The sequence below is a fragment of the Peromyscus californicus genome, unplaced genomic scaffold (genome assembly GCF_007827085.1).
Source record: "Peromyscus californicus insignis strain IS unplaced genomic scaffold, ASM782708v3 Scaffold_6__1_contigs__length_162567912, whole genome shotgun sequence".
In the NCBI taxonomy this organism is placed as follows: Eukaryota; Metazoa; Chordata; class Mammalia; order Rodentia; family Cricetidae; genus Peromyscus; species Peromyscus californicus.
Genome location: NW_026294584.1, coordinates 139,737,769 through 139,764,722, shown reverse-complemented (window position 1 = coordinate 139,764,722; position 26,954 = coordinate 139,737,769). Strand labels below are relative to the sequence as shown.

General features: G+C 46.8%; 1 protein-coding gene across 2 annotated transcripts in view; it reads right to left on the bottom strand.

Annotated features, from left to right (window-relative positions):
• The window catches only part of Ano2 (anoctamin 2), a 347,394-nt gene that overhangs the window by 219,333 nt on the left and 101,107 nt on the right, over positions 1-26,954 (bottom strand). For both annotated transcript variants that reach the window (XM_052721782.1, XM_052721784.1), the window contains 5 exons: positions 25,081-25,232; positions 22,249-22,303; positions 19,691-19,742; positions 8,498-8,553; positions 7,210-7,251 (listed from right to left, as the gene is read on the bottom strand). In XM_052721782.1, coding sequence (XP_052577742.1) covers positions 7,210-7,251; positions 8,498-8,553; positions 19,691-19,742; positions 22,249-22,303; positions 25,081-25,232 — 357 coding nt within the window. The remainder of the gene's footprint in view (positions 1-7,209; positions 7,252-8,497; positions 8,554-19,690; positions 19,743-22,248; positions 22,304-25,080; positions 25,233-26,954) is intronic.

Sequence of the window (26,954 nt, the reverse complement as noted above, 5' to 3'; positions counted from 1 at the left end):
GAAACAGACTAACTTAGATTGCAGACGGTTCATTCTGGTTATTATATGGAGAAAAGACTGAAGAGCAGGGAAACATGGAGGCTCTTGGTGGGATGGTCCAGGGGAGAGATGATGGCTATACTCATATGTGTGATGAGAGGTATATGACTTTGCTTATTGATTTGTGACTGAATTAGACGCAGGGTGGGGCATGAGAACTTGGCCTGAGCACTTGAGTAACCATGATGCATTTACTGAAATGGGAGGACTGTAGAAAGAACAGAGTTATAGAGGCAGACACAAGAGTTTACTTTAGGATGTGTTAATTTGAGATGCTTTTTGGGTATCCTCAGGGATATTAAATAAGCAGCCAGGTATAGATGTCTGAGTGTAAAGGGCAGTCCAGGCTGGGGAAGCAAATGTGTTAGTTATTAGAAAAAGAGATATGCTACCAAGTCATCACATCACCAAAGAATAAAAACTAAGTACAGACCCAGACACCATCAGGGTTAAAGAACCAAGGGATGGTGAAGAAACTGTGAAGAGTCTGAAGGATCAGGCAGTGGTGAGGAAGAGGAGCACAGGGTATAGCTAATAGAAGAAAAGGTTCTAATGGGTCAGATGAGAACGGAAAAGTGGCCATTGAAGTCTATAACTTGGCAGTCACTAATTACCTTCACATGAGAGGTTTCAAGGTAGGAGGAACCAAATCTGAGTGGACTGCCCACAAAAGACGGAAGGAGGAAATACTACACCGAACACCTCAGGCACCTTGCTGTTGGGTGGTGGGCAGCAACTCCAGCAAAAGCAAGCCACATCTCCCAGCGGTTCAGTTTCAAATCCCTGGCTAATAAGCTTCACCAGTCACCTACCAATAAATCCGGTAATTTAGTAATGGACTAACATTACCCCTCACACAGACAGCCACGCTGCCAGATGTAGCAGGAATCTTAAAAGTTCTTATCAATAAAAATCAAACCTGGAGCCAGATATTGGGGTGAATGCTGGAAGATCAGAGAAGCAGAACAAGCCACAGCTACCTCACCTTGCCAATTCCTCAGCCAATCCTGTTTCCTCAGACTGGAAACCTCTGAGATCTCATCCAGAATGAATCTCAGCTGAACTGGTTCTCGAAAGCCTGAACGCTTAACCAGCTAAAAGCTTCTAGTTTCTGGTCTTCACACCTTATATATCTTTCTGCTTTCTGCCATCACTCCCTGGGATTAAAGGCTCACTTCTTGGGATTAAAGGTGTGTGTCACCATGCCTAGCTGTTTCCAATGTGGCCTTGAACTCACAGAGATCCAGAGGGATTTCTGCCTCTGGAATGCTAGGATTAAAGGCATGTGCTACCACTGCCTATCCTCTATGTTTAATATTGTGGCTGTTCTGTTCTGTGACCCCAGATAAGTTTATTAGCGTGCACAATATTTCGGGGAACACAATACCACCACAGCCAGATACTGGTGCTTAATCCAATGTAAATCTAGAACTGCCCGACAAAACCATGTCTGTGTTGTAGTTTTCATACTCTTCACACATCACACAGAATTCCCAAGGAACTCTTCCAAGGAGGGACCTGTACTCTAAAGAGCCTTCGCCTGTGGTACACCAGCTTGGCAACAAGTCTTTTACCTGTGGTCCTTTAAAGACACGATACTCAAGCTGAAGTCAGAACTAGCAATCCTACTTAAAGGCTATGGACTTTTATTGTCATAACATCTCCCAGAAATTGTAAAACACAACCAGAAATCATGCAGTCTGATGAAACAAGGTGTGCCGGCAGTTATAGTTTAAAAGTGTGTGGGGGGGGCACTCAGACACAAAGGGACCTTCAAAAGAGGTCTGAACTCCCAAGCCCTGACACTGCTCATTCCAGGGTGATGGCCTCTGAGTTTACTTCTGCTATTGTTAATGCATTTCCTCTTCTCCTTCTAAGGGTGATTCTACTGCCCTGAGCTCCCAAGAGCAAAACTTGGGCTCTCAGCACCTTGTTGTTACAGAGACATCACTTATGTCCCCGAAGGAGTCTAGCTTGCGTCAGAAGATAGGATGAATCGAGTTCCCTTGATGATAACTAGGATGTCACTGTCCATCTCATAGGCTCTGATCTTCAGAGAAAATTCCTACCTAAGTTGTGAGACCAGCTCAAACTGGAGCCTGAGAACATATTTTTGCTACTTGTTCCAAAGGGAAAAACTAAAAATGCTCCAAGAAGCCAGTATAACCCCAGTCAGAGACCACAGAGACAGGCCAGAGCAGAAGCCTCACTTCTGCCTGGAATCTGGTCCTGTTGTCAGACGCTTCCAAAGTCCCCTACTCAAGGAATCATCCTCCACACACAGGTAATCATTCCTGTAGCGGGTGCTAAGAATGCTGCCTGAGCTTGATCTAAGGGGTAGGAGGGACACTGAGGCAAGCATCACTACAGCACCATCTCAGCTGCAGGTAGCCTGGCTACTCACGTACACTTCAATGGGAGACAGGAAAGGAGAAGACTGCTCCAGATCTCCTCCCTCAAGAACGTGCATTCATATACACAAAAGTGAGCCATGATAAACTGCAGGTTCCATGGTCCCCAAGGGAGACATGCCTTGTAGTGTCAGCCCCATGAGGGTGAGCATGCTATTAGTAAAGGGCAGGCAGACAACCATGGTAACTTGTATCAGTTTTTTTAAACATACAGAGCCTAGATCTGCAGCTCTTAATCTATTTCCTCACGTAATGCTATACCGTGTTCTCTCTCCACCATCTCAAATCTGCACATTAAACCAGAGGCTGCAGCTCCTTATTAAAGGAAGGGAGCTTCTGCTATGTTCTCAGATGTGATTCAGGCACAAGTGTTTGACCCCAAGCCTTTGTGACAGGGAACAACCACCCCTGGGGACTGCCCTTTCTGACAGATTTAGGCATATAAACAGTATATTCAGCTCCCCCAACCCAAGGGGCTTCATATCTGACAGTGGGCCTCTACTGTAAAAGAAATCAGGGGTGACAATCCTTTGCAATGCTCCAAAATGTCATTGTGTTGGGACTCATGGTCCATTCTGAAGTTGCATGTTCCTTGGTGATCAGATAGATGTTCCCAAGATGGGCAGAAAGTGACCAGTTGCAGATAGCCCAGAAGCAATCATGGGACAGGATCCAGCCTGAATAGAGGAGACTAGGCTCCATCAACAGATTCTCAGTGACCCACTGGAACATCTGCCAAACTGTCTGGGCCTCAACCTCTCCTCTGCTAACATGCAGTCTGGACACCCCGGCAGTTAATCCTCAAGTGGACGCCCCCAAGCCAAAGTGCTGTCCTGTATAGACACTTTGAAAGCGCAGGCTTGGTTCCCGTCACACCCTTTGGAGTGGTCCGTTTGCTAACTGTCCGCTAGAGAAGACGGCCACCTGAAAAGGCAGAAAACCCAGAACCGAGGGCTTCCAAAACACTGGAGAAAACTCACGTTCCTGAATTGCACCTAGGGTCCTTTCCTCCTCAAAGGTGGGGGCCCATAGGGAAGCCAGGCAGCCCTCAGAAGAGGGGGACAGTCATTTTTCTGGGACCCTCTGGGAAAGGAGGTCGTTCTAACGAATATGAAAAGAAGCAGTAGCTGGAAGCCAGAGGGATCTGTGCGGGCCCAGACTGCTCCCTGTTCCTGCTGCCCTGGCTTCTAGGAAGACAGGAAACCCCTACTGTACTCCAGAGGCAAGAAATCTCCACTTAATTGCCCTCCAGGAAGGGAGGGAGAGACTGCCAGCCCCTACCTGGGACTGAGTCATCTCTTCTGCAGCAGTACAGGAGGCAAGCTGGAGAAGGGGGAGTTCCTCACTCTCCAGGGCCTCTAGGGTCCCCTGAAGTCAGCCTGGCAGGAGCCTAGCCTTGGGGAGATCGTGGGAACGGGCACAAATTACAAGGAAAGCATGAGTGAAGGGAAGCATCCAGGGCAGGGTGGCCATTTTGGGTTACAGTTTCAAATCATCTTCAAAGGTCCCCAGAGAAGAAACCATCCCACCCCACAACACCCAAGGCTGTTCTACATCCTCCAGCGCAAAGGCGCCAATGCCTTTTCCTTAACCTGGCCAAGATGCTCCTCACAGCCATATCAGAGGACAATTGTTTGAATTTCACAAAACCAAGGGAATCCTTGGGTATATGAGGAGAACCTCTCATGTTTGTTCTTCTCAGGGACACAGCTTCCTAAACAGTGGGTCATGACCCCATATGGAGCAGCTTAACTAAATGTGGTGATCACATAGGTAAAAGACTCCAAACACACAACAGAACTCAAACATGTAATGAATCTGCTGTGTTTCTGGAGGTGCACACTAGCACCGTGTCACTGTAGCCTCAATTCTGAACAATATGCCCTGCACCATGCACACCATTGTACCACACACCACCAACAAACACTGCCTAAAACCCCTCAGCTCGAATTTGCGACTATGCATGTTATGAACCGCAGTGTTTTTGCTGTACACACGTTTTCTGCTCCTTCAGAAGCATAACAGTTTCATTATGGAAAATAAAGACTGTATTTATTTTTCCATCATCCCTCACTCACTCAATATCAAATTAGTGTATCTTTGGAATAAATGTGTCTTGTTAGAAAGTTTGGTTTTAAAATTTGCTGTTTGAGTTGCTGACTTTCATTTAAAAAAAAATCACTAAACTGAAAATTTGGTTTGGGATTAGGACAGAATTTCCAACAATTTTGGAGACAGTCCTAAACAGACTTCTCCCATTTTGCGCTACATATTTATGCATAATGGCATTCTCAGCACTGGCAATTTTAAAATCAATGTGTCAATCAACTCTGAAAAACGTTGAGGATGGTCTACGCCCTCTGTATCAATATTCATCCAACACTTAACTTTTTGTACAAAAATAAATAGAAGCATCCATTTTGCTAGCAAACAAATGTGCTTTTGTTTTTAATAAATTATAAATAAAAAAGTGATTGTTTTTCCTCCTATGAGCCAAGCTCCACGTGCCTCAGTCTCCAGCCATCTTTGCCTGAGAAATATCTCAGGTCCTGACAGTTGACTTGCGGTAATAGACAAATAGTTTTCTACATTTCAAACACTGAGTATTGGGGTACTTAAAAGAAACTGTTCTCTCACGTTATTTCTGAAGATGACAAATGTAATCTCATTAGAAATGTTTTCAAATGTGTTAGTGAGGGAATCTAAGGACAAGCTTCTGGGTTTTCTCGGAACTGGGACAATGTAAAAACTATATGTATACCAAAAAAACTGATTCAAATTAAACTGCCGATTTATTAGGAATTAATGTTGACTCATACACCTATTTTATATACCTACATATCCTGGTTCATGGAAAAAAGTTTCCAAAGCAAAATGGGTTTGAGGGTAAAGTTTAAGCCTTGCTCTAGGATTCTGTAGGCTCCCCTGCACATCAGTCACGCCTATGGAGTAAGAATCCCTTGTGGTCTGGTGGCCACAGTTTTAGTCATGACTCCAAAATCATCTATAGACATTGCAGCCAGTCTCCTATCCTCACTGGGTATCAGTTTTCTTCTAGGTGGTCAGGAAAAAAAGCTTTTATTTTCCACTAGGGTTTCGTTTATCTCACAGCATGCCAAAGTTCTCTTCTCTACCCATGCCCAGGAAGAGAAAAGTAAAAGTGACATAACGGGCCAGCAAACCGAAGTGAAAACCATACAAAGGGGACCTCTTGTTGTTAGAGACACTTGTTCACCTGTGAGCAGCATCATGCCATCAGCACTGGAATTACCTGGTGAGATACCACTCTACCTAGCAGGTCTCCCACTGACTCTCAGAGCCTTCTGCCAGCAGGAGGATGTGCTATCACCCTTACACTAGCCTGAGCATGGGCTAATGTATTTATAATAATAATAATATCGTGTTAACAATACAACCTTACTCCAGAAATAAATACACATCTATTTGGACAGACTGCACTTTGCTTCTCTGTACAAGTGCCCATAGCAGAGGGCCGTCTGGATTTCCCTGAGTTAACTGTGTATCCCTGGACTCTGTGATACTCCTAGATAGGCTGAGGTCCTTACCATCCAGCAGGCAGTTTCTTGGGCAGGCAATGGCTAGTAATGACCATTTAAAGGGGAGAGGCATGGAAATCAGAGTGTAGGAGGGCAGAAAACGGTCGGCTGAGAGAGGTGAGATGGGGGGGGGGGGGGGCGCTTCCTCCTTTTCCTTTAAATGTGATGCGGGACTTTTCAGGAAATTAAACACCGAGGCTATTAGTATCAGATAGGAAACAGATGAGGTTGAGACATCACAATACTACAGCAGATTCCCCAGGCAGGCAGAGTGGGGACATGTGTAAGCAATCACAGCAGTATTTCTGGAAAAGACCTTTTATGTTTTTAATACTTAACACTTCATAACAGGGACTAATAGGCAGGATAAAAAGAAGGCTGCTCGAAAGGCAACGTGGGGCATGAGTGGTTTTCCAGACAACAGGGTTGGGGGGAAGGAATCTCTTGAGCTTCGATTCCTCATCCCTCCCTCCCCCTCCCCCCAACTTTGGACATTAGAGCCGCTGGAGGCTGGGCAACAGGATGCCATGAGCAACTGATAGACCTATCCTTACCAAAGAGGCTAGAACCATCCTTTATTGCATATACCTGGATGACCCCGTGGTGCCAGAGTACCAGCCAACAAAACAAGCATCATCTCAGGGAGCTTGGCAACATATCATATGGTCAGGAGCTGTGGCCACCACTGGAGTGGTCCCTCTGAAGAAAACATCATCCTTCTCCTAACCGTCCTCTGGTTCCTAGTTCCCTCTCATGTGCAGCCTGCTGGAGCTTCCTTCTCCCTTAGCGTTCCCCTTTGTAATTTAGGAGTGGTTTTACTCTGCTTGCCTGCCTATAGGATGGGAAAATGTCATAAAGATGACCCAAAAGAACCCATAATGGATACCCACGGATAATCACACATTTTTGTCAGGGACACCAGAGGCAAGGGGATTGTAAGCACTTCTCCCTAGGGCAGTGTAACCTTGGGCAATGTGTTCAGTCTCTGCCAAGGTGTTCATATCTGTACTTTAAGGAAGTTTGACAGTCAGTGCCTTTCAGTTGGTGCTCTTGTCTTTGAAGGGTAGGATGAAGATTTTGTGATGAGAAAACCATTAAAATTAGATGTGTAAATGGAACACTTATGACACCTGCAGCCAGTTCCACACCCAGCCATGGTTTTACACACCCAAGGTCCTCAGTGCAGCACAAAAGAGGCTTACCTTCCTGTCATTCATATCATCCCCTGGACTGTCATATTCACCCTGCAGGGGAAAAGAAATACTCGATAAAGTCAACAAAATCACCCAAACCAATGCCAAATGAGAGAGGATTTTCTTTTTTTCTTTTTTTTTTTTTTTTAATTTTCTAATGCCATCCCTTTCTTTCATTTCTATTTAAGGAAAGTCAGAAACATTGCATGGTCAGGAGCCAATATTAGATTTCTTAGTCGTCACCTTGCAGTGTTTAATTAGGATAGCTTTTCACAGAAAATGCCCCCCTCATGTACCTTAGATATGAGCCCAGGTTACTACTCTTAACCCATGCAATGGTAGGGTCTGCACCTGTCAATGGGTTAGGATATGAAGTAAAATGTCATCCCATGTCCACCACTGGCAGGACTTAGCTTTATATGCTCCACAGCAAAGATGTCAGAACTTGGAAGGCCTGTTGGTCGGACTCCTGTGGCTGCATTGGGTGACAGATGTTGGATGATGGTGAAGCCAAGAGGTATTCAGTTTAAGGGCTGCCTAATTCTTCACAAGTTGTCTTGAAAAAATGATCGCATTGCATATTGGGAAGAAGGTTACTCCCAGGCAAGGAGTGCTTCCTGCCTGTGTATTACCCAAGCCTCTGAGGTTTCTTCCATGGCCATCCACCTGCCTTCATTAACAACTCAGCCACGCATACTTTTAATCAACCATATACAACATCTGTATTTTCACACTGTTGCCAAAAACAAAGATAAGGTGTCAAGGAAAGCTCGGACAAAAACCAATGCCTCTTGCCATCTGTGAAAATGCCTGGGAGGACAGTTTGAGACCCTTGGCAAAAACTGAACCACGTGTTACCTTCAGCAATGAGAAGGTTTCAGGGTTGGCAAAGGCGTTTCAGTCTCAGAGTTCACTCCTGCCTCGTTTTGCCATATATTCACCTACCCCAAGACCTGTGGCTTCAACTTCTGAAGATTAGAAAGAACATGGTGATAAAAATAGTATTTACAGGCAGCCATGGCACACACCTGTAATCCCAGCTCTCAGAAGCTGAATTAAGAGGCTCGTGAGTTTGAGGCAAGCCTGGGTCACAGAGTGAGACCCTGTATCAAAAAGGGAAAGAAAGGAAGGGAGAAGGGAGGGAGGGAGGGAGGGAGGGAAGGAGGGAGGGAGAGAGGGAGGAAGGGAGGAAGGGAGGAAGGAAGGGAGGGAGGAAGGGAGGGAGGGAGGAGAGGGGGAGGGAGAGAGAAAAGAGAAAGCAAGGAGTGGGAAAGGGACATGAAGAGAGAGTACTTACATCATGAAGTGGGTAGGCAGCCTCATAGATATTGTTTGCTATCAGAGAATTAATACCTACAGAGAAAGAAGATGAGAATAAGAACGCTAATGTAGGGCCTTCTCAACCCATATTTCCATAAATATTAAACCCTCATGTGCTCCCAGCTGTGAATCATTGCATTCTCCTCTATATCCCTCCACTCTGCAGGCCCTTCCTGGAGCTTAGTTTTTAGTATAAGGGAAATGTTGTCCATTTCCCAAATCCCAGTGACATTTTCACATTAATATACTGTCTGAACCTTCACAACCCTTCTGCCATACTGGTTACTCTAGCTCAATGTCCTCCACACCACACGGCCACAAGCATCATTTGGGACCCTCTGTGTTCCATATCAGCATAGACGTGTTCCGATGGACGACTTTGACCATGATAAATTAAAGTTGATGTCAGTGTTTCCCATCCTACCTTCCAGTCTCTTCACAGGAGTTTGTTGTTATGGTGACTGGCCTGCCTGCCCAGACTGTGATAGCCCTGAGATTAGAGATACTCTGCACAGCAGGTCTCAAAATAAGGTTTAGGGATCACTGGGAGACCTCTGACTCTTCCATGGCCCTCATACTGTGGAATGTTAATGGTGACAAGGTTGTGAGCATACTGTAATGTCACTGTCATTATTTGCCCTTTACACTAACTCTTTCATGGATACATAAAGGGGCTTTGTGGCACATCGTGATGTCATCCCCTTGGCTGATAGAATATATGCTTATGCCTTCTTGTACTCCATATATTTCTCAGTTTTAACTCTAGTACAATAAAATCTGGTTAATAAAAACCATCTAAATAAAATCTCTTGAATGCCCCCAATAATTTATTGTTTATTTTATTTTTGAGTTATAATATAATTACATCATTCCCCCTTTCTTCCCTCTAAACCTCTCCATTTGCTTCACCTTGACTTTCAAATTTATGGTCTCTTTGTTAATTTTGTTACATACATATATCCACATGTATATACATATATATTCCTAAACACAGCCTTCTCAGTCTGTATAATGTTACTCGAATGCATGTTTTCAGGGCGGACTATCTGGTATTGGATAACCAGCTGGTGTGCTCTTCCCTGGGGCGGACTACCCCTCACACCCTCCTTCCTTTGTTACCTGTAGTTCTTTGTGCCGAGTTGAGGCCTTGTGGGCTTCCCCCCATTCACTTTGCCATGTCTATTGGCGTTGTCCTTGTCCTGCTCATGATTAGGCAGTTGGGGAGACTTTATGGGTGCCTGCTCTGACATTACTAGGAGACTCAGTCTCACAGCAAGTGCCAACATTTTAAAAGGCAAAGATGCCCTGAGATTTAAAAAGAAAGACAGACAGACAGAAAGGAAGGAAGGAAGGAAGGAAGGAAGGAAGGAAGGAAGGAAGAAAGAAAGAAAGAAAGAAAGAAAGAAAGAAAGAAAGAAAGAAAGAAAGAAAGAAAGAAAGAAAGAAAGAAAGAAAAAAGCCAGCCAGCAAACTACACAGGGACTTGTTGTTTACTCCTAACCGTACTTCATGCCTCTTGCCCAGAGCAAATGCTGACTGGATGGATGCTGCTCTCTCTCTCTCTAACTCCGATACACCGACAGCAGAGAGCTTCTGCTCACGTAAGGACACAGTTATTTGCTTGTTTCATTCTTGCTTTTATTGAGGCTATAAAGAAGTCTGTATGTTCTGGTTAGGATGAGCTGACCTGGGTCACCAGCTTCCAGGTAGGAGAAATTGTATCTTGCCAACTCAGAGTACTAAGATCCTGCATACCAGGGTCCACATTCAATCTCAGAGAGAAAGAAACGGAAGTTTCAGGTACCCAGTAATTTCCCTTTGACCTTGCACACACTTTCATTCCTGAACCATTCTTTGTAGAGAGGCGGTGGACAGCAGTAAGTCAAAATTATGGAGTTCAGAGGAAAACAGCATGATGCCCAGATGCTGAGTGGTCTGTGTTGTTATTGGCTCTGCATCCACCATGAGGCTGGGACACACACAGATCTAGGCATCACCGCATTAAAATTCATCATTTCTACCTCATGTGTCCAGCCACACCCACACATTCAGACACCAAAGAGGATTTCAAACAGTCCTCTCTTTCCCATCAGTCCTTAATTCTCGAGCCTTGCCAAGATTCATCACAATTCTAGTGTGCCACATATACCATGCCCCTCAGGCCCCGCAGATGCTTGGTAGACATGGCTACCTCCAGGGATTTGAAAACTGAGTGTGCGGATGCCTTCAAGAGCTAGCAGTCCTCTTGCAATTTCAAGTTTCCTCTGTGGGATTAACGTAAAACATGAGAAATAACTTTGGGGGTCAAGAGGTGCTGAGAGGAGGGGTGCAGATGGGGGAAGGGTGCCGGGGTGGACAAGTTACAGATTTGTTTTACTCAGAAGACTACAGTTTCAGTCAGAGCATCATTAATCAGTTCAAGAGCCCTAACCACAGCAATATGAAGCCATCCCACAGTAATCAAAGGGAGGAGAACGGAGGTGGGCCCGTGGGGGTGAGCTGGTATTTCAAAGCTACAAACATGCTGTCGGCATGGATAGAGGCTGAAGCGTCGGACAGGTAGGATCCCCAGCATGACCACACCCCAAGAATGACCTCATTCACACCCCACAGTTGCCATAGCAGCTATATATACCCCAAAGACAGTCCCAACACTTCATGGCGGGAGGCAGGAGGGGGAAGCAGGTGTTTCACTTTCCTTGGCTCTCCTGCTCAGTCTCAGCTTCTCAGCACAGTGTGTCTGACTGACAGACACTGACAGACTGACAATCTGAGCTCATATGGCCTGTCCTCAAAAGATCTCAGTCCCCTGGGGGCTGAGCTGTCCACCCATTTCCGTCTCATCTAAAGCTCTCCACATGACTCCACCTACGGCTCATTCCCCTCCCAGGACACAGGCTTCCTGTTGTTCTGGGTCTTCCACAGCCTGTAACATGCACGGCTCAGAGGGGACTGACTGCACCTAGTTCACTGTTCCGACACTGAAGGGGGACCATTGAAAAGCCGTCAGCCCTTGGCTGCACTTACTCAGGATCTCTTGTAGTTAGCAAGCGCCCCACCCCCCACTGGCACACACACACCCTCCTCAGTGCCTTGTTTGGCAAGCTATCCTGATGAGGAAACTCTAGACCCCAGTTGATTAGTCTGCCTCCTAAGACAGGAAGTCCAGGCGAGTGGTCTTTTGCCTTGGAGCGAAGACGACGTCAGGGTTATGAAATCTGAGTTATTCTGACTTAGATACAGGGCTCCCAAATGATGTAATTGAATGTTTCTCTGTTACCCGTAGCTGGGCACCTCCCATAGGACACCTAGGTGGTAGCACATGGGTGATCCCAATCAGTGCTGTTGGGGGCAAGGAAGGAGGGAGGACTCATAGAAGAAGGGAGGAGGGAGGACTCATAGAAGAAGGGAGGAGAGGGGGTGAGGCGAGCCAAAAAGTAACTGCACAGTCACAGCTACCCTACCGAAGCAGGGCCGCACAAGCCTCTTCTTTCACTCCCAGACTTCAGAAACCAAGACTCTACCCCAAACAAGCATGGAAATCAGTTTGAAAGGAAAAGAAAATAATCAAACGTTTCTCAAAAAGAGAAAGAATCCCTGCTTTGAAAATTTTTGATTTTTTTTTCCTTCCTTTACAACAAAAACGGGCTAATTGGTTCCATCATCCACCATTCATGTGGCCACAGTGGCAGCGCTTTCTTCTTCAGGATCACATGTATACTCTTCCCTCACCGTATTAGGCACAGTGGGGGCTGGGAAAAGAGAGGGGGAAGAGGGAGAGAGAGAGAGAGAGAGAGAGAGAGAGAGAGAGAGAGAGAGAGAGAGAGAGAGAGAGAGAAGGCAAGCTTTTGTCTTCTTCCTCCCAGAATGAAGGTCATGGAGAAGCAGAAAGCTTCAAAGATATTTTCTTTCATTTCTCTCTAGTCCCTAAAGAAAAGCAAAGCCTCCATTCAAGCAAGGCATAGAGTCTGGGGTCCCACATAAGCTGATCCCCAAAGTCACCAGCCCCATCTCTCCTTCACACCTCCAGCAGCTGCATACCTGTTGCTTAGAACTCTAACCCCCAAAGGGAAAGGCACTGATTCCTCATCACACAGCACGGGTCGGTCACTCTTTAAACAGCCTGGGAGACCAGCCCAGCATCATGGCCCCTTTACACCCAGAAGCCTCAGAGTTAAAGACCAGGACCAGAATAGACTCAGGATCCTGCCACGGCTAACTGAACACGCGCATCCAAAGCCCGAGCCTTGCCTTTGGCTCCGCAGACACGAAGTGAGAACAAAGTGCAGGACTTTATGGTCCGCCTCCCAGAGAGAGTCTCATTAAACCTACAAGTGCTGCTGGGTGGCAGGGAGCACGGCTCTGCTCCCTGTGGGCCAAACTCAAAGGAAACTTTCATCCTCTGGGACAGGTACTTAGAGGGATGGTGCTGTCCTCCTGAAAACCCATTTGGTTTTAATTCGCTCCACAACAGGGCCTGCTCAGCCCAGCATTCTGCTTTCATCCCTATCCTCCAGCCGGACGTAAATCTAAACCAGAGCCCCCAGACGGCACATTTAACAGAGACTATATTTACCCATCACCAAATTGTCTTGACGTGTGCTTAATTACTTAAATGTCTTTAATCCCAAACCTTTTCTTCTAACAAAATAGAAACCAGTTCAGCTGGATGAATGATAAACCAGATGTTTACAACACACACCATGGTCTGGCTCCGGTCAAAATAATTAAGACATCGTCTCCTGAGCAGGAGGGGAGATGCCCAGAGCATACATTCATTTCAATGCTCTGACACCAAATGTCCATGAAAACGTACCTCCATCAATCTGTAATTTTCTATCCATGGAAAGGCAATAATAACTTCCATATGAAGGAGCAAGAAAGGTGTTTGTCCTGTGATATGGTCAAGAAGGCTAGGGTTTCTCTCCACGGATAAGCATGCTTTAAAAGCATTGCATGATGGAGCACACATCCAGGACCCTGGCAGCTGACCTTGGGAAATGTGACAATGATTAAAAAGGCATGGTGGGGCTCGACCAAGGGTGTGACCACTCACATGCTTCTCCCACTAGGCAGAGCCTAGCTTGTAAATAGTGTTCATCTCTGAAGAGTGTGTACATTAGCTCATAATCTCTCGCTTGCGGGGTGGAAACTAAGGAGAAGCTGAGATGCTCCCTCTCCAGGGGGCTGATGGGAGGAACCTAGGATGTTAATGTGCAGGGGCTGGAGAGATCGCTCAGTGGCCAAGAGCTGCCGCTGCTGCTGCAGAGGACCCCAGTTCAGTTTCAGGACCCACACCAGGTGACTGATAACTGTCTATAACTCTAACTTGAGAAGATTCAATGCTCTCTTCTGGCCTCCGTGGACACCACGCCCTCACTTTCTCAAGGTCAGATACTCCTGTTTTGCCTTTTTGATACTAATTTCAACCCTCTCCAAAGAGGGGAGAATCAAAGGCAAGGAGAGGGAACTAGCATTGTACATTCATTTCCGCATGCTCCTATGATGCAGTTTAGAAAATGACAAGAAGTGGGCTCTTTATAGGCAGGCGTGGTTACCCTCGGGTATTTCTGAGAACCAAGAGGCAGAGCCTTCTGTAATGCTCTCCACATCCCTAAATGTCATTAGATCAAGACGCCTGTATCAGCCCACCCTGCTGTACCTGTATCCTTCTCGTTTTCTTTAGCTGACTTTGGGGTTCCTGGGAATCACCCGAGTAGATAGTGACAGCGCTCATCCTAACACTTTGTCCCTGCAGATTTCAGAGCATCACCTACGGAATCTGGTGACTGGAATTGTAACCAGGACAGCAGGTGGCTCTGATGCCATGGAAGTGTACGGCCACCATATCCTGAGGTCATGTTTCAAAGAGCTAATCCAGGAGGACAGACTTCTTCTAATTAGCCTCACAGACTAATTTGAATCCTGCAAGTTGGCATCCCTTTTCCTATAACTGTCCACTCCCACCCGTCCTGAGGTCTGTAGGTGTCCTGGAGCCCAGGTCCTGACTGGAGTCCTGACTCCTTTGCACATTTGTAGAATGGTGAGTCTCTCCTCTGGCCTCATCGTCTTGTATGTAAAGGAGACCACATGGCCCTTTAGAATCACAGGTTCTAGTACACGTCAGAGCTAGGTGGGGGTTTCAGCAATGCTACAGAATTTCTGTTGCCTGGTGGGCCAGAAACAGGCCAGGGAGGGGTTGTGACTTGCTCCAGTTTCCCAGTTTGTTCATCCCAGAACTGGAGGGACCCACAATTCCATCCATGCCAGGTACATACCTACCATCCAGTTCCCCTTCTCGATATATCTCCACCCTGCCCCAGTTGATAGGAGTAGACCGACATAGTCTGTGGTCTCCTCCTACTTCCCACCCCTCAGAGGGAGGAGAAAGGCTTGAGACTCCTGGCCTTCTGTCCAGTCACCTGCATAAGGACATTCCTCTATGACCCAAGGGCTTCTGCCCAGTTATAGGTCTAGAAAGGTAGACAGCTCTGGCACTCTGAGTTTCAGATTGCTGCATCACTCCTGGTACCTTACAATTTCCACCCTGGGCTTCTGTGAACGGTGGTTCGATGCCTTGCCTGGATGGTCCTGCATGTGGCACTCCTGCTGCCAGGATACTGGCTGACTCTGCAATTGCTGCATCTGATCCCTGTCTTACCTGCTCTCCTTTCACGAATCACTTCTCCTAGACAGCCCCATGCTTACTCATTACCCCTCCTCTGGAAGTCCCTCTCTGCATCTCATTTGAAACACCCCCATCTCCAGACCCTTTCTTTATTTACTCTTCCATTTAAATGCATGTCCTGCATGACGAGTCCATTTTGTTTATTGGCTTATTTTCCATCTCCCTTCACTAGAATGTCAACTCCCCGCAAAGAAAAATTTGTTTCTGTTTCACTTGCTACTATATTATCCAGCTCTAGAATTTGAATGACACCCAGTAGGTCTCGAATAGTTTTTGAATGAATGAAAGGGTCATCTTCCAAGTCCTCTGGGAAACCTTTCCTGATAACTTCTGCTGTCAATTGACTGACTTACAGAACACTAGAGGAGAGCCAAGGAAGCTGTCACTCACCCTGGCCCTAAATCTGCCACAGTGTGCTCGTCAGCAATTATGCTATGGAATTAGGTAACACTGGTTGGACCTGCTTCTCATGGGGGTCTAATGGGCCAAAAGAACTAAAGATAGGAATGTTCTTGGGAAAACATTCTACTATACACATGAATTTTGGCTATAATAAATGCCTTATTGGTTCAGAGATCTCCTACCTGCTTAGCTCCCACCACAGAACACCCAGAAGCAAGGATAACTATCTATAAACAGCTAACGCAGAGCTCATAAAACCTACTCCCCCGATGATGCCTGCTCTATCCACAGCAGGATCCTGGCAGCAACCCCTCCTTCAATTTCTCTTTACCAGAATTTTAAGGTGCTTGTTTGCCTGTCTCCCAAACGGCACAGGAAAACTGTAAACAGCAAAGCGTGGGGAAGGAGGTCACCAGGTCAAGAACTCAAGAAATGAGCCCAAAGAGCCTTTGATAATCCAGGAGGAAACACACACACACACACACACACACACACACACACACACACTCAAGCACACTCTCACACACTCACATTCACATACTCACACACACATACTCACATACACTCTCACACACTCACACACACTCACATATACTCACTCACTCACACAACATACGCTCACACTCTCACACACTCATACATACTCTCTCACACACTCACATACACCCTCTCTCTCTCTCTCTCTCTCTCTCTCTCTCACACACACACACACACACACACACACACACACACACACACACACACGGATGCATTCTTCCTTCATCAGTGGCCATCCAGTGGCATGCTTGCCCATGCATTCACCTGCAGCATACCTGCTGGAGTCTACGGCCATATCACCTGAACACCCCCATTCATCTGATGCCGGAGATCCAGCAGAGCCAGCCATGCTTAGTACTTAGATGGAGGAACAAAGGGCGCAGTAAGAAAGGAAGGACTTCTGTGATTGGCTTGGGAAAGATTTCTACCCCAAAGGATGTGGCTTCCGGCAGGGACAGCCACGAGACTGAGCATAGGCCCCTTTTCCTTTGCTCAGGATTAAGTTTGGAACACAACTGCAGAAGCTCTAGAGCCTTATGGTTTGGATATTTATATTGGTTTTTTTTTTCTCCCAATTTAGACATTCAATTTTAATTTGTGTTTTTTTCCCTGGTTCTTATTTTTTTAATTTATTATTTATATTAGGCTTGTTTTATTGTTTTCCTTGTAAGCCACTTCAGAAATGTCATGGAACAAGGCAGAAATATAAATAAATCAGTACATGCAGCTTATATAGAGGCTGGTGCTTTCCAAAAGCCGGCATCAATAAAAATGTGTTGTCTACAAAGAGAAGAAGTGATGAGACTGAGTGGGAGGGCGGCGGCCCTGCTGTTATCCGCACCGCCATTTCCGTTGTCTAATTTTGCAGTTAAGTGCAATGAGAACGATACTAAAGCATTGTACGTGCATCACAAGTCTAAGGACCATACAGAAGGCCAGACCCAAGGCCAGATCCAGGTCGGGGAGGGGTGTGCCTGCAATACCAAATCCAACCCTGCTCTCTCTTTTTCTCCTCCATTTATAAGACAGCAGTTCTCTGGAGAACTTCTGTCCCTTCTACCCATTTGTGTTTTTTCCTTCACCTCTTAGGAAACCAGAGAGATAGGCAAGAAAATCTAAACACATCTCCTGGCTCAAAGGTCCATGTTATCGCCAAGCTTCACAGTATTGTATCCTTTGCTGTTTCTGACCCTGTCACGTTCTTGCTTGTTTCTGATCCACCAGGGAGATTCATAAGTTGGTCAAAGAGCTCCAAAGGCAGAAGTCAAGTCACTTGAGGACAGCCTTCCGAGTCCTCCTCTGCTGAGAAGCCCAGTTCAACTGTCCCTCTGTACAAAGCGAGGGTGTCAGCAGCAGCTAACGGGCCATTAACTGGCCCTCAGACTCACCCGGACCCCACCGCTGGCTCACAGCATTTCGAAGGTAGTAGGACTAGATCAGAGCAGGGACAGCCAAGTTCTAGGTCCACTTGACACAACTCTAACTCAACATGCAGCCCTGGACAAGTCTCCTGTGTTCCCAGTGCCATTTGTAACTGGTGATCTTCCCTGGCACACCACTGTCTCCGGGAGCCACGAAACTGATGCTGGATAATTTCTGTTTACACTGAAAGGTAAATGCTTCCTGCTTGGTGCTCCTGTTTCCTTGTGTATGTGACTATTACAGCACCTGAAGCATTATCTCAGAATTACCTATTTACACAAATGGCTGAGTGTCTTCACCAGGAGCCCCTGAAGGGTACACAGCAGGTCAAATTCATCTTGGCATTCCTCGGCTTCTGTAGCATCTTTTGACGCACAACAGGTCCTCAAAGGAGATGCTTTTTTGAATGTCTCAGAGGGAAGTAAAATTTTGAACACTACCAGGCAACCACAAAATCCTAACGATGTTTGACTTTGAGACCACACACACACACACACACACACACACACACACACACACACACACACACACTAAATCCTAAAAGGCAAAAGAAAACAGAATCAGTTGAAGCAGGCAGCTTCCTGTGACCTTCCAATAATCCTGGGGATTATCCCTTCCCAAAGCCCCAGTTTTTAAAGACTTTCCAGTTTATAAAGCAAACTCACAGTTGCCTGTTTAATCTTTACAAAAACTCTGAAAGATACGTTTATGATCTCCATCCCACACAAAAGAAGCTGGGCTGTAGAAAGGTTAAGTCACCGCCTGTGAACACAGTCAGAAACTCACTAGCGATCGCTATGGGACTAATAAGCTTGGCATTTTTAAAATTAATTCATTAGATAAAGTCAACTGAGTGGAATGCACAGAGTAGAAAGCTGGGTGCATAGGAGCAGAGGGTCATAAACAATGGTTCCTACACACCTCCAGGGCTCACTGTCTATGAATCAAAGCCATGAGTGTAAAGAATGAGCAAGAAAGAGAACGAGGTTGGTAAGAACCCCAAAGAGAGAGCATATAGGAGAATCAGTGGGCTGGTGACTTGATCTGGGAACGAGTATAAAAATGGGGAGGTTTTTATCTCTGCCACAATATGCATCTCTGAACGATCCATCATCATCAGACTGCCTGCTTTAGTGTGTGTACTCTGAAGTGCTGAGGCTCCTTATCCAAGGGTACAGAAACACTCATATTTGAAAAACATATCGCAAGGTGAATGGATTCCACTAGTTACAGTGGAGAGAATGCTGGGCTGACGAGAAGCACATTTGGACCTCACAGCCCCTTACTGAATAGTCTTGTATTAGTCATTCACCCTGTCCTGGGGGGGAAGTAGTTTCTTCATGTTGAAAATGAAAGGATTAAACCCACCTAAGACCTCTAAGATATTTTTCTTCCTAAAAACAGTAAGTGAAAATAGGCTGTAGTTACTTAAAACTATTGTATGCTGGTTAGTTTGGTCAACTTAACACAAGCTAGAGTCACCTGGGAAGAGAGGACCTCAACTAAGGAACTGCCTCCAACAGTGTGGCCTGTGGGCATATCTGTAAGGGGCATTTTCTTAATTGATAATTGATGTAAGAGGGCTAAGCCCACTGTGGGTGGTGTCATCCCTGGGCAGGTAAACCTAGGCTGTATAAGAAAAGCAGCTGAATAAGTCACATGGAGTGAAACAGTGAGCAATTTCCTGGACTCTGCTTCAGTTCCTGCCTCCGGGCTCCTGTGTTGAGCTCCTGGCCCAGCTTCCCTGTCCCAGCTTCCCTCTTCCTGCCCAAGTTGCTTTTGGTCATGGTGTTTATCTCCGCAATCAAAAGCAAAGCAGGACAAAAATGATCCAGCTACAGTGAGAGATGTACACAGTACTAGAAAGAGGAAGGAACCTTCAACCATCATGAACGAGACGTCCTGGAGAGGTTTCAACAGCCCGGGAGCACCCTAGACATGTCGTGTATTATAGGCGCCTCTGCTCCACAGCCCAGACTGGCTGCTCAGTCGAAGCTGAAGCAGCCCTGCTTGGGGGGCGTGGGTCCGCTGCTCTCCCTGTTGCCCACCAAGGAAGGTGTTGACAGGGCCGCCCCCAGCCCCTCGCCGCCTCATGGACCACCGCACTGGAGGGTTCCTTACCCATCGTGTTGTTGGCTCGAGAACAGGCTGTGCGCTTCAGAATCTCATGTACCTAAAAGGGAAGGACAGCAGGGCTGTGAACGCCTGGACCATGTGCGTCACCACCCTGTGAGGCAGGCTGGCTGGGACAGAGGCACAGGCCTCATTTGGAGGGAGGGGGCGCCAAGCATGTGCGGAGCTCATGGCCTACTTGTCAAACCCATTCAGGCTTGAGTATTTTGAGGAAGCAAAGAATTTAACCCCTCACACGCACGCCTCATTCCTTCCCACCCTGAAACAAAAATGAATCAATAAAGAGCTATAAATTGGCTGCAGTGAGAGAAGGGAGGGAAACCAGAGGGCCAGGGAGGAAGTGGTGGGGTTTGTCTTCCAGACAAACTTCTCTTCTTTTGTCTGGGAGCCTCAGGGAAGGTGGGGCTCCCTTACCAGACCTGCTTACTCCTCTAGTCAGAGGCACATGCTAACTAGGAGAGCCGGAGGGAATGCTGGGACAGCACAGGGCATGCAGTCAGATGTAGAGGGGCCTGAACCCACATCGGAGGTTCTGTTCCTCTGCTAGGAGCACCCTGACAGGGAACTAGGAAGTCTCTGGAAGACCGCGAACGTGGCAGTGCTTAGTGCGGAAGCACACCGCCTATCCCCGCATTCTCCTTTGCCCAAACTGTTCCTGAGTTCGCACCCTGCCCGATCACAGCAGCTTCCTCCTAAAGCAGAAGTGGGAGTCTGTGGGCCTCGTGCTCTGTGGCAGTTCAAGTCCCACAAGCCTGAAAGCTCCAGAGAACTGTTGCACCATCGGACTGTGGAGGCTACCTCTCACATGGAGGGGTGTTCCTGGCAGAAAACCTAAGATACAGGTGGCTCACTGATGGCCATCTAATGACTTCCTGATGGGTCCCAAGCCTCAGCCTGGCCAAGCAAGGGTATCTTATCTGAAAGAAGGGAGTAAATGGCTGGGCCGACGAAGAAGGGGAGGGGGACAGAAAACAGTCACAGATGCATGCAAATGAGACATCAGTCAAAAGGCCAGGGTGGTCAGGATGAAACTCGAGGCTCTTTTTTGTCCTTCTCATAGTTTGGGGTAGACTGAGAAAAAGGCAGAGCATAGAAAAGGAAGCTTCTAGAAGAAGGGATGAGTGAGAAATGTGTTTCATTTTCATTATTCACACTCTTCTATTCCAGCCGCAGACCTAGAGGGAGTGGTAAATAAATAGCTTCCAGCAGATCGGGGCTCAAGAGTGTTTAATTCTGCTTCTAATACAGCAGTAATTCAATAGTAATAGTAATTAGGAACAGCATTTATAAGGCATTGTATTATTTTACAAGCCCTTTGCCATGATCAGTTAATCTCCACACCCTCTAACTCCCCCCACAGTGTGGGAGCCAAGCCATGTTGAGAATTAATTGACTTATAATAGCATCAAAGAAAACAGGAAGTTTACACCCCTTTCCATAGGAAGGGAAAAGAAATCATATGCTCATTTTTAATTCTTCCTAAAACATGACATGTAGGGGCCAGAGATGGTTTCCTGTACATCTTGAAAGCAAGAGTAAAGGCCATTTGTGTATGTGTCTTGGAAATAATTTTGCCTGCTCCCTGACCCTTCTTACCATCCATATGACCCAGGTGGCCGGGAAGTCCTTCTAAGTCACTCTCCCTTATCTATTCAGCACTGGAAATATAAGCGCTTTCCTAAGAACTATTACTCCTGCACTTCCCACAAGGTGGTAAGTTCTGCTCCCTCGTGCCTTCCTTGGCCAACAGGCTGTGTGTTCTCGGGAATGGTAGAGAAATGACTGATGGGTAAATGAAGATACTATGTGGCTGGAGATGGGGCCACAGGAACAGAGGCCAGACATAGATTTTTATTAGAATCAAACATCCACCACAAATAAAATCTTTGGTATGAAAGGAAAGAAAGGGGAGAGGAAGGAAAAGGGAGGAAGGGAGGGACGGAGGGAGGGCAGGCTATAGTCAGGAATGTTGGCTCTATTTTATTACAGGGCAAACTGGGTAATTAGCATTTTTGTGAAATAAAATCACATGACTTCTTGCCATGGAGGTTGAAAGAGAAAATATTCATAAAAGGCACAGTATCCCAGCAATCAGGACAACTTCTAGTCCTGTTCTAATATATATAGAGAGAGATAACTACGTATAGTATCTATGTAAATATAGATGCTAACGATCTATATGATTATATCTGATGTACTGCTTCTCGGAGCCTCGGTTGGTTTCTTTAGCTGTAAGTTAAGGGGTCACCTTAACTGGTGTCAAGTTCTACCATCCCTGACAGTTCCTCATTCCATGATTCTGAGGAAGCTCTGCATGGAGAGTTCACAAGCAGCAACACCCCTCTCCAACCTTAGCAAGTGAACTTATTTGCTCTTTCTTGTACCACTGGGATGGGGAAGTTCTTGGATACCTTACAGCTGGAGTTGCTAGGCAACTCCAGGCAAGTAATGATGAGAGATAGCAGGGAGGGAAAGGAAATGCCCTGCTAACCACAAATCCAGCCTTTCCCAAAAGCCCTTACTAACCCAGTATACCCTTTACTTACAATGCGGCTCCGTGTGGCGTTGTCAAAGAAGGTGTCCTTTTCCTGGATGTTGTACCTAGAGAATCCAAGAAAGTGAACGGTGAACTCATTTCACTACCCTACCCTGACACCACTGGCCCCACAGCCCAGGGCAAACCCTGAGGAAGCAACACGGCAAGACGTGGAAGTTCTCACACACTCAGACACACAACATGGATGCTTCTTTTGACCCAGGAATTCTGAAAACTCCTTGTAGAAATTGTTGACAATGAAAATACATGAGCAGAAGAAAAATGTTATAAAAATATCCAGTACAGTTATTCAACTTCAAAATTGGTATGCAAGATTGCCATGAAGGCATTGAAAATTGTAAATATGAAAAGTTTGTAAATAGAAAGTTTGTGGTAGAAAATATTATGCCATGATAAGTTTTCAAAATTAAAGCAGGTGGGAAATATACCCACATCTGGACAAACACAGTGAAAATAAATTTTTTTAAAAGAGCCTGGTTTAGGGGTATGGGGATTATAACTATTTGTCTTTCAAAATTCCATTTTGTATTCTCACTATCATTCCATCAGTAGATACCAAACTCATTCATGAAAGGCCTGTGAGTATTCATACATTGAACAAAAAAAAAAAAAAAAGCACCCATGAATCCAGGCACTTGAAAGGCAGAGGGATCTAGAGTTCCAGGGCAGCCTGGGCTGCATAGCAAAAATCTGTGTCAAAACATCAAATAATACAAAGTCCCACAGCAACTTTGGAGTGTTCTCTGTGTCAACGTCCTTGCTGAGGACACAGATTACTGGACCTTCTCCTTATGCTCCTGGGAGTCACCAGTCACATGTGTCCCAGTGACCGATATCAAGTGAAGCATATGCTGTGTAGACTGCGGTTATGCAAGGTCAAAGACAGAGCTCAGACTTCTGATTGAGAAGCATAGAAATTTCTAGAAAAGAAACTGGTTATTAACTGGCCTTAAAGGATAGCAGAAGTGAAACAAAGGGCAGTGTGTGGGCAACAGCTGATCAGAGGCCAGCATCCTCATGAATGAAGGCCTAGTAGAAAGAAGCATGGAAAAAGCCAGAGACAAGAAGAGTAGCAGGTTCACAAGCTGGGGACCCTGTGTGATACACTGAACTGTCAAGCAAGATGTGAAACAGTGGCATGATTGTCACAGAGACAACCAATCACTTTCTATTGGATTTGAGAGGAACTCTATGCCTGGTATTGTAACCTAGTCAAAAGCTCATGGCAAAAAAGGTCATAGGCCCTAGGGAGAACCTACTACTGTCCCTTTGCTAAGTGGACATGTTGACAAACTACCTTCTAAATATTTGTTCATACACAAGACTAAAGGCACTCCAAATTTTGGTCAGAAAGGCTTCTTTTTGCAGCAAGTGGACGTAAATGTGGAGACTCAAAACTGGTAAAAAAGTGTTGAGAGTATGTGGCTGTTGAATGCTCACCCCTATACAGAACATCTACATCACTCACTCCGAGGCTCAGAGACGACGGCTGAAGAGGAAGAAACAGTGTAAGAACTACAGGAGAGGTAGGAGGAGTAATCCTACAGACACGACACTGCACTCAAGAAATCACAGCCCCTGTAGCTACCTGCACAAGACTGGACCCCTCAACACTCCATCATAGATAGGGGAGGGGCTCTGGAAGTCTCCCCCTTCTTGAGGAGCCATCAACAGTCAATAGCTACTGGAAGAAGGGGAGTCATTTTCTTCAGTGGTACAGCTACTGGATAGTTTCCATGCTCTATTTATAACCTTCGATCCATAGTCATGTAAACTCAGTGGGTCACAAAAGCAAGAAAGACATGGAAGTACTAAAGAAGAAGAAAGGGTTCAGTAGGAATGGGAGGAAGATAAGATATGAAAAAGAGCAGTATATACGATCAAACTATATTACACACATGTATGAGAAAGGGGTGCCATGCTAGTCCTTACACTGCCACTTACATCTGCATGACCCTGGGCTGAGGAACTTTGGTTTCCTCTTTGCAGGAAAAGGTCACAAAGGGGTATGGGAATTTGCTATGAACCAGCATATTCACATTCATAGAATTGTTATCAATTGTGGAGAGATGGTGGGAGGCATTCTCTAATGAACACAGAAACACTGCTTCTAAAAATGAAGGCTCTTCCTGTCTTCTTGGGCCTTGACATCCCTTCTTTGCCTGATTCACTCAATTCTTATCACACACACAAACCCCCTTCTTTGCCTGATTCACTCAATTCTTATCACACACACAACCCCCAGAGCAACAGGTTTTCACGTGAGCTCCTAGTTCATGGCTTATGCCTCACAGCTGCATCTTTCATTTCCCACGTCCCTACTAGGGTCATCCCTTCTAGAAGTTTCCCAGATGGCCTTTCCCATAGATTTCTATTTACACTTCCTGGATGGGGATAACATTTCCACAGAATCAAGGAAAGCGTGAGTAGGCAATGGGTATACACAAATCCAGAACCTTCTTCCACATTCTCTTGGTTTCATCAGATAAATTTGGCAGAGGGGCTTCCCTACAAGGTGAGCACTTTGCTTCTCACAGAGTTCCACAGTTCACACGGGGCTGTCCTCTGGCTCCCCATCCATCCTCTACAGTGGCCAAGAAGCAGATAGAGTTCCCTGGATGAATGTCCAGGGCTGTTTCCAGTGACTTCACAGATAAAGGCCAGTCACAGGTGTGGGAACTATTTTCCCAGGACAGCTACTTCCTCCACCTGGCTCCTAGGTCCCAGGGTCATCATTTCCCAAGCCTCAAGGATCAGGCATGGAATGGCATGGGAGGTCCTTCCCCACCCAAGTGTCTACCCAAGTGGCTCCCATACTCACAGGTACATTTTTTCCCTGGAGAACGGGTAGGAGAGGTTTTTCATCCTGTTGTTGCTGTGTTCAGGAACCCTGGGCTGCAGGGGTGAGCTAAGCGTCTGCAGAATGGCACTGAACTTCTTCGCGATGCTGCCTCCTGATTTGATCTCATACATCTACAAAACAACAAAGCACAGGTCTAAAAAGGATGCCACCTGCAACCTATGAAGAAGAGCAAGGGGCATAGGTCCCTGGGGAAAATATGCTGGGCAAGGGAGAGGGTGGGAGGAATAAGCAGAGACCTGTCTTTACCTTCAATGCTTTTCAAAAGTCCTCTCAGTCACAATTACTGTGGAAGTGGCCAGTGCAAAGAAACATGCCGCTTCCAAACTTTCGGACTGTCACAACACCTTAGAGAAACCACAGGCCCACCACGAGGAAATTGCCACACCTCCACTAGGTAAATGCATATAGAATTTATGTAGAGGCCCTCAAGAGGACTCCAGTAATACCCCGCACCAACCAGGCTCTACCAGAGGGCACCAGCGGTTGGGCACTATTATGATCTCTTTGTGATGAGGAAGCATGGTCCTGCCCGGCTCCATGACAGACTGAGTGGGATAAGGAGACCCACAGGCAGGCATGGGGTAGTCCACCTTGGACTCTGAGGAGAAAACACAGGCCCACCAGGCCCACCTGGTACCTGTGGTGCCAGGCAGATGGGCACTATAATGGTGAGCAAATGTACAGTGTGGTATAGGAGAGAGAGAGACAGAATGGTTCATGTCCTGTGGACAGAGGAATATCTAAAGAGGTGAAAGAGATGAAGAGTGGGCTGAGGTGGATGGCTTCATTGCCACCCAGGCCCCGGTGATGTCTGGTCCTGGGCTGCTGGGGCTCATGTCTGGGTTTGTGGCTCTGATGCAACCCCAGTCTCTGTTGATGTCCATGACACCTGATACCACGAAGGCCCAGAGGATAGGGCTGTGCAGAGTTAGTCCTGTCCCTCACTGGGCTGTAACACTAGGAAGAACTGGTCCTGCCCCTCACCCGCTGAAGCACTCAGGAGAGAGGGTCCTACACCTCACCTGAGCAGCACAACAGAGCTGACCCTGTTCGCAGGGGCATGGGCAAGCTGGCCCTGAGGGCATGAGAATGGGAAAGGAAGATACACCCCTCTCATGAGCCATGTGATGGCATGACTGAGGGAAAGATGCCCTCCTCCCCTCACCCCTCAGCACTTACAGAAGATGGGGACCTGACCCAACCCCTCACCAGCTGCAGCGCTCAGGAGAACAGGCCCTGCTTCTCACCTGGGCAGCACAGTAGAGTTAGTTGGCTCTTTCGACAGAGGCCTGGGAGAGCCGGCCCTAAGGGCATGAAACAGCATAGCTGGAACTTCCTCCCTCGTCTGTGGTGCTGTGGTGGGATTGAGGGAAAGATGCCCTCCCTCCTCAGCCCACCACCTCCACCTGGTGAGGTAGCTGACCCTCCCGCTTACCAGCTGCAGCTCTCGGGAAAATGGGCACTGCATCTCGCCGGGACAGCACAGCAGAGCTGACCCTAATGACAGGAATAAGGGTGAACCGGCCCAAGAACATGAGTGTGGGGGATCTGGCCCTGCCTCTCATCTGCCATATAGTGACATGGGCATGGGTGAGATGCCCCTCGCCACCTGTGACAGATGGGGGAGCTGGCCCTGCCCCTCATCGGCTGCAGCACTCCAGACAGTGGCCCCTCGGCCACGCCTGAACAACACAGTGGAGCTGGTCCTGATGGTTCAGGTGCGGTAGTGCTGCCCCAAGGGTGTGGACACAGGAGAACTACCCTGCCTCACAGCTGCAAGGGCAATGCTGGAGTTCACCCTGGTTATGAGGTCGGGGGAGTGCTAGCAGGCT